At 43.2% G+C, this 7,682-nt stretch overlaps 1 protein-coding gene across 1 annotated transcript in view; it reads right to left on the bottom strand.

Annotated features, from left to right (window-relative positions):
- Positions 1-807: 807 nt before the first annotated feature.
- LOC121923784 (zinc finger protein RFP-like) overlaps positions 808-7,682 on the bottom strand; it is a 19,285-nt gene continuing 12,410 nt past the window's right edge. The window contains exons 4-6 of the mRNA XM_042454542.1: positions 5,413-5,497; positions 1,800-2,339; positions 808-1,313 (exon numbers count right to left, since the gene is read on the bottom strand). Coding sequence (XP_042310476.1) covers positions 1,855-2,339; positions 5,413-5,497 — 570 coding nt within the window. The 3' untranslated portion in view covers positions 808-1,313; positions 1,800-1,854. The remainder of the gene's footprint in view (positions 1,314-1,799; positions 2,340-5,412; positions 5,498-7,682) is intronic.

The raw sequence follows: 7,682 nt of genomic DNA, 5'->3' as shown, positions 1-7,682 counted from the left end.
GACATAAAGAACTATCAGAATTAAAATTATACAGTATCTTTAAATTACAATATCATATGCACAGCCTAAATGTGGTAGAATTCAAAAATGTAGAATCAGTATATAGAGAAGTCTTGTAGCACCTGTGAGACTTGCTGAAAGAAAGAAGTTGGCAGCATGAGCTATTATAGACTTAAGTCTGTGAAATCTAAATGCATCTGTGGAAGGAGACTTAAGTCTAGGAAAACTCATGCTGCCAACTTCGTTTCAATTAGTCCCAAAGGTGCTACAAGACCTCTCTGCATACAGCCTAAATGTGTTTGTGTACATGGTTTCATGTGGTTAAAGTGCAAATTTGTTAAGAGGTGATGTTTTAAAATAAAATAAAAAATAACTTTAAACTTTAATTAAAAAAAAACCTGGGACCTCTCCTTTCCCTTCCAACTGAGCCTTGCCCCATCTTGTCTGCATTTTAAAGAGACACAGGTGAACAGCCCATTTTTGCCTAAAAAGGCAGATATTGGGAAGCACATCCCTTAGGCTGCCACCTGTTACAACCTACACTGCGCCCCCTTTTATATTCTGTGCTAGTCAGGCTTCATTTGGAATGTATTGTGTTCAGTTCTAGGCATATCATTTTAAAAAGGATATAGACAAGTTGGAGCAGGTTCAGAGAAAGGCAACTAGGGAGTTTATCACACGAAGGAGATCAGGAGTTTATCCTGTGAATATATCTTGGAAAAATCACATAATTACACAAAATGATATCACATGATGTCACACAAAACCCGCCATTAAAGTGGTCATAAAGAAGCATTAATGCACATCTTTTTACTTTCGGGATTTCAGTGAGAATGCATTTCTGATGTCACTTTATCTGGTCTTGTAGGGAGGAGAAAAGAAAGGGAAATGAAGACCAGGATATTGAAAACAATGTGTGCTGTTCTCCTGTGAATAGGCTTGATATCTTTTATGATGACTAAAGTTCAAGTCTCTCTGTACATACCAAAGTCAAAGAGGGACTGGAGAACTGTGAGGACAAAGCATTTTTGAGTGAGTTTTAATAAATAATCATAGTAAATTTTTATTTATGCCCTGCCTCTCCAATTAGATTGAGGTGGCTGACAACATTAAAAGAACATTAAAATAATAAAACACAATATCCCACAAACCCACCCACCTGCAATAAAAACAATACAATTGAATTATTAAAAGAAATTATTAAAACGTTATAGATTGAATTTGCCTCTCTGGGGCCTTTGGCAGGAAGGGAAACGGTGTTTTTGACCAATATATATATGTGTGTGTGTGTGTGTGTGTGTGTGTGTGTGTGTGCTTCCGAGCTCAATATAAGGCGTTGGTTATTACCTATAAAGCCCTAAATGGCTTGGGCCCAGGATACCTAACGGACCGCCTCTCCCCGTACATTCCGCCTCGCACCCTCAGAACATCTGGGCAGCAACTACTGAAGGTGCCTGGGGCCAGATTAGTCTCCACGTCACAGAGGACTTTTTCCATGGCTGCCCCAGCCCTTTGGAATAAGCTGCCCACTGAGCTCCGCTCATCTACCACCCTGGCCCAATTTAGGAAGGATCTTAAAACCTTCCTATTCCAGCAGGCATTCCCCGAATAAATATCCTGTGGGCCTCCCTCCTCTTCCGTGGCCAAGAGGTTGGGCTATAGGGGCTTTTTTGTTTTTATATGTTATTATGTAATGGTTTTTAATTGTTCTCTGTATTTTTATGTATTTTAATTCCTGTTGTTAGCCGCCCTGATCACTGGAAGGGCGGGATAAAAATAAAAATTTTATTTATTTATTATTTTATTAATGAACTTGCTTCAGAGGTCAGGGTCCATGAGACCAACACAGCTGCTTTAAGAAGAGATTCTGAGGTAGCCTCCTTGAAACACCCGAAAGAAGGGCAGAATGATCTCTCCTGCAAATGAGGCTCCAGAGAAGGTGTAGAGATGGTTTTGTGTATCAACATCATAAAAAGCCACCTGGCCCTCTGCACAGCTCAGAAACACTCGGATCTTCTGGAGCATCCCATCCAGGCACGGGGGGAAATCTGAATTTCCTACAGCCCAGATCCCACACTTAGGGCTAACCGTAACAGGACCTTTTCTCCTCACAGACTTTCTGGCAACACCCACAGCCCAGTGTTCTTGACATCCCACAGAAACGTCCCAATAATATCTTCCTGCTGAGAATTCCTGACGTCCCAGGACAAAAGGACATAGGTTAAATCTGTCAGGATGATTGGGGAGAGCTTGATACTTCTTATTCCATCTCACACTTTTAAAGTCTTCAGATAAGATGAGCCGGGGAAAAGCTGTGTCTGGATCCAGAGTTACATTCACTATAAGGGATGGGGGAGAAAATGGAGAAACAGAAGAAAAACAGAAACATCTGGAGCATTGATGTCCTGATCTTCAACACCCCTCTTCCACCCAAAATCACATTCCTCTCTCAAGATTTTCATCTGCAGCGGTTGAAGACTGAGTGGAATGGCCCTCTCCTTCCTGGATCCTGCACACAAAAATACCTTCCTAATAAACCAGAAGCCATGTTTGGGGCATGTTTAGCTGAAAAGAAGAGTGAGAGGAGACATGTGAACATCTGAAGGGATGTCATGTAGAAGATGTAACAGGCTTGTTTTCTGGATTCAAATTATGGGAAAAGAGAATCCACCTAAAAATTAGGGAGACCCTTTTGGCTGTAAGAACAGTTTGACAGTCAGTAGACTGGCAGGGTAGACCTTCCTCTTTGGAGATCTTTAAACAAAGGCCCCATTCACACTAGTGCTTTTGTACTAGGTAGATGTTTGCAGATTCATTCATCCAATACCAAATCTGTCCTGAATAGAAGTTCACACTATCTTTACCCTGATAGATTCTTTCTGGTGCAATTTAACCCAGCTGATGTTCACACTGACAAAAGTAATGATTTAAGATGGAGCCTCCTTATTGATCGCATTCAATCATTCCCAGTTTTTTCCCCCTGTCAATCAATTGATGCACATATACGTAGATCTACTTCCGCTGTCGTCGATGGTGACCCTGCAACAAAATATAAACACATGCCCCCCCAAAGGACCACCCATACCAAGGTTTGTCCACGACTGAACATATGGGGATGTGGAACTTCACAACAAAAGGGAAAGGAAACAGCAAGTGAAATTAAAACTGTGGAGGGTGTAGGATGTGTTTGGATAGTCATCTTTCAGAAATGCTGCAGTTGTGTATTCCTTCGTGGCATGGGGTTGGAGATGGTCCTTGTAGCTCATTCTTGGCTTCTCACAAAAAACCAATCCCAAATAATAGCATTCAGAAACAGTTGTCCTTTTGCTTCAGTAGGATTGGAAAGAAAACATAAGAGAAGGACAATTTCCAACAGTGTAGCTGGCACAGTCTGTTGTATTAAGAGCTCCATGGTTCCTTAAATGTTAATGAGTTTTATTATAGGATGAAGGTTTAGTGGTTTGCGCATTGGACTATGACTCTGGAGACCAGGGTTCGATTCCCAGCTCGGCCATGAAATCAACTGGTGACCTTTGGGCAAGTCACATATTCTCAGCCTCAAGGAAAGTCAATGACAAATCCTCTCTGAACAAATCTTGCCCAGAAAACCCTGTGATAGTGTCACTCTAAGTTGGAAATGACTTGAAAGCACACAACAACAACAAATCCTGATGGACTATAGTCAACTTAATCAGATGCTTGAGGTGATACCCAGAAGTTCTGCTATATAGGCAGTACATAGAGTTGGGGACAGGGCTACTAACAGTGATGATGGGGGAAATTAAATGCCCAGGCAGTCATGAATGTAAGAATAACCCTATTACTGTTTGCTATTTACAACAATTGTTGTTTTCTAACACAAATATTCCAGGAGGAGAGAATTTTCTTTACACATACTTTGCTGAAAGGATGTCGCAGCAGGCAAAGTGTTACCATATGTACTTGACTATAAATCGACCTCATGTCGAGGGTGGGTTTGGGGGCCAAAACTATTGATTTTGAAATGACCCATGAATAAATCAAGGGTGAAACTTAGGGCATGTAACAAAAGATCTAAAGGATGAAGCAAAGGAAAATGATGCCAAAGAACTTATAAAATTCTGGCAGGCATAAGTAACTGTGCATATCCTAAAAGCTGGATGGATGAGAGAGTAGAGGAAGGTCAGTGCTTCTTTTAGGTGCTCTTGGGATGGACTAAGCTCTTGCCTTTTGCCACTCTACACATAGAAGGGAATAGTTGCCTTTTTTGATAAGAGTTAAAGTACAATACATACATTGACCTGTGATAAATCAACCCAGGTTTTTGGGCCAATTTTTTGACTAAACTTTCTAGACATAATCATGGGTGTATACAGTAGATATCGTGCTGAGGCACTTTGATTATGGAATACTCTCCACTTTGAGAACATTGATGCTGAGGTTGGTTTCGTTTGGGGACCAAGTTAAAACTTTGTTGTTGTTGTTTTTTATTAATGCCTTCAGGACCTCATAATGTCATCCAAATCTGTATTCCTACATGGCTTTAGACTATTTTATCTTTTTTAATTATTTGTCTTTTAGAAAATATTGAATTGTTTAATAAGTTTTTAGAATGCTTTGTCTCTACTGAACATTTTAAATCATTTAAACTGATTGTACTGCAAACTACCTGGAAATCTAAAAATATTGGCTAAGATACATACACACACACACACACACACACATATGTATATATAAAAGTATTTTAATAAATAAATATAACTAAGATGGAACAAAGGAAACTTGCTTTGGGGAAATGTTCTGCTTTTTATTTATTCATTATTTTATTTATTTTACTTTATTTTTATTTATTAAATTTATCTCCTCCCTTCCCCCCAAAATGGGAGAAGCCTGGATTGGGCTGTATAGGAAAGCCAGAGCAATGGAGAAGACAACTCTTCCTTCCATATCACACAGGCTGCATCCGCACTGCAAAAAATAATCCAGTTGGACATCACTTTAACTGTCATGGCTCCATGTTATTGAATTCTGGGGATTGTAGTTGTTGGGGCCCCAGAGCTCTCTGACAGAGAATACTAAATGTCTCACAAAACTACAAATCCCAGTATTCCATAACACTCAATCATGGAAATTAAAGTGGTATAAAGTTGGGTTATTCCTGCAGTGCAGATGTAGCCTCACGTAACTAGAGGGAAGGAAGCTGCTTATGTTCACAGAAGCAGAAAATGGCTACCATCTTCTGCTCTCCCTACAGCCTGGACTATTTTTTCAGAACAGATTCACGAACCAAATCTGCACCAGGTGGAGGCAGCACCTTGGGCACAAGATATTTACAACTCTACCAGCCTCCCCCCCCCAATAAAACACAATCAACAAAGTTTCTGCCCAGTTCCCCACCCATCATTAAGAAGCATCATTCCTTTAGAAATTTACCTTTCTTTGGTCCAGATAAGAGAACATCTGGGAAGAAAAGAAGTACAAAATATAAGCACCCATCCATTGCGTCTAACAAACAATTCTTGTAACAAAAATACCAGACTGTAACAAAGCACCTACTACTCCCTTATTTCAAGCAGGGAATTTGTGGAATCAGTTATCTGTTCATGTCACGGGACTTTATCATATGGGGGAAATCAGGATTTAAACAGCGATTATCCCATGAATATCACACAATCATGATTAACATTTTCACACGACATTGCGATTAAAGTGCCATTATTCTGGGAATAAACATGCAATAAACAGTAACAGATCATTCACTGGGAAATCCTGTGAATGATTTGTTGCTGTTTATAGCCTGATTATTCCAGGGATAATGGCTCTTTAATTGTGATGTGTGTGAAAATGTTAATTGCAATTGTGCAATTTTCACGTGATAATCGCTGTTTAAACCCCCGATTTTCCCTGTGTGATTAAGAGGATGTTCCCACTAGGGGAAACCCCGCGTTCTGAATCGAATTCATTAGGCAGCGTTCCCATTAGGATTCGGTTTAAATCTAGAACGGTTCTAGAGCAACCCGGAATCGTTCCCACTAGAAATCGAATCCAGAAGCGGGATAAAATTTAAATCCGTGTTTTCCTCATAAAAAACGCGTGTTAAAAAAACACTAGGGTCCTACTTAGTGTTTTTTCCTTGATTCGAGTTAGGAACCGGAGTATTGTAGATGAGACGATAGCATTTGAATCGGGCTAGAAGGATGGGAGGAGCTGACTGCGATGGGGGCTGTCCTTGGGGGAGTTTGCCCTTTCTGTCCCCATCCGTCGTGGCTGTCGCCATTTTTTCTTCCCTCACCCCTTTGTTTCGCTGTGGTCTTTCAATAAGAGATAAGGATGATTTTTATTTTATTTTAATGTTTACAGGCGCTTAATCTCTTCAGCGCTTTAAGCGCCGAAGTCCCGGCTGCTCCAGCGCCTGCATCTGCAAAGGACTACAAAGGCTTCTCCCGGTGGATTGCAACCTCCCCTGTGTGGGGAGAGCCCATTTCTAACGGAGGAGAGGCAGGAAGGGAAGGCTCCTCTCAAAGAGCCATTGCCCTGCCCGCTTGGGCTCTGATCTCGCCCAGGCAGGGAAGGGAAGCCTCCGCGAGGAGGCATCTGATCTCGCCCAGGCAGGGAAGGGAAGCCTCCTCACAAGGAGGCAATCTGATCTCGCCCAGGCAGGGAAGGGAAGGCTTCTCGCGAGGGGCATCTGATCTCGCCCAGGCGGAAGGGAAGGCTTCTCGCGAGGAGGCATCTGATCTCGCCCAGGCAGGGAAGGGAAGCCTCCTCGCGATGAGGCATCTGATCTCGCCCAGGCAGGGAAGGGAAGCCTCCCGCGAGGAGGCATCGGATCTCGCCCAGGCAGGGAAGGGAAGCCTCCTCACAGGAGGCATCTGATCTCGCCCAGGCAGGGAAGGGAAGGCTTCTCCTCGCGAGGAGAGCTGATCTCGCCCAGGCAGGGAAGGGAGGCTCCTCGCGAGGAGGCATCTGATCTCGCCAGGCAGGAAGGGCTCTGATCAATGGGGGGGGGGGGATAGAGCCTTCTCCCTCTCTTTCTCAAACGGAATCTGCCTTCTCCTCCAACCCTGGAAAGAGAATCTTTGGGAAGAGTGCTCCCTCCCTGCTTTTCCAGCAGCCTCCTTCATTGATTCTGTGGGCTCTCTGAAGGATTCCGCCTGGCTGTCTTAGGAGACATGAAGCAGGGATGCTGCCTGGAAAACCTATCCCATGTTCCTCTGGAGAGAGCTTGGGTTTCCTACTAAATTCGCATTGCCAGCAGCCTCCTTCATTGATCTCTGTGGGCTCTCTGAAGGGATTCCGCCTGGCTGTCTTAGGAGACAAAGCAGGGGCTGCCCTGGAAAACCTATCCCATAGTTCCTGGGAGAGAGCTTTGGTTTCCTACTAAATTCGCATTGCCAGAAGCATCCCCCATTGATCTCTGTGGGCTCTCTGAAGGGATTCTGCGGCTGTTCAGGAGACAGGAAGCGGGGATGCTGCCCTGGAAAACCTATCCCATAGTTTCCTCTGGAGAGAGCTTTGGTTTCCTACTAAATTCGCATTGCCAGCAGCCTCTTCATTGATCTCTGTGGGCTCTCTGAAGGGATTCTGCCTGGCTGTCTTAGGAGACAGGAAGCGGGGATGCTGCCCTGGAAAACCTATCCCATAGTTCCTCTGGAGAGAGCTTTGGTTTTCCTACTAAATTCGCATTGCCAGAAGCATTCCCC

The sequence above is a fragment of the Sceloporus undulatus genome, chromosome 2 (assembly GCF_019175285.1).
Source record: "Sceloporus undulatus isolate JIND9_A2432 ecotype Alabama chromosome 2, SceUnd_v1.1, whole genome shotgun sequence".
Classification (NCBI taxonomy): Eukaryota; Metazoa; Chordata; class Lepidosauria; order Squamata; family Phrynosomatidae; genus Sceloporus; species Sceloporus undulatus.
Note: the sequence above shows the minus strand (reverse complement) of the source record. Positions and strands in the feature narration are given on the sequence as shown.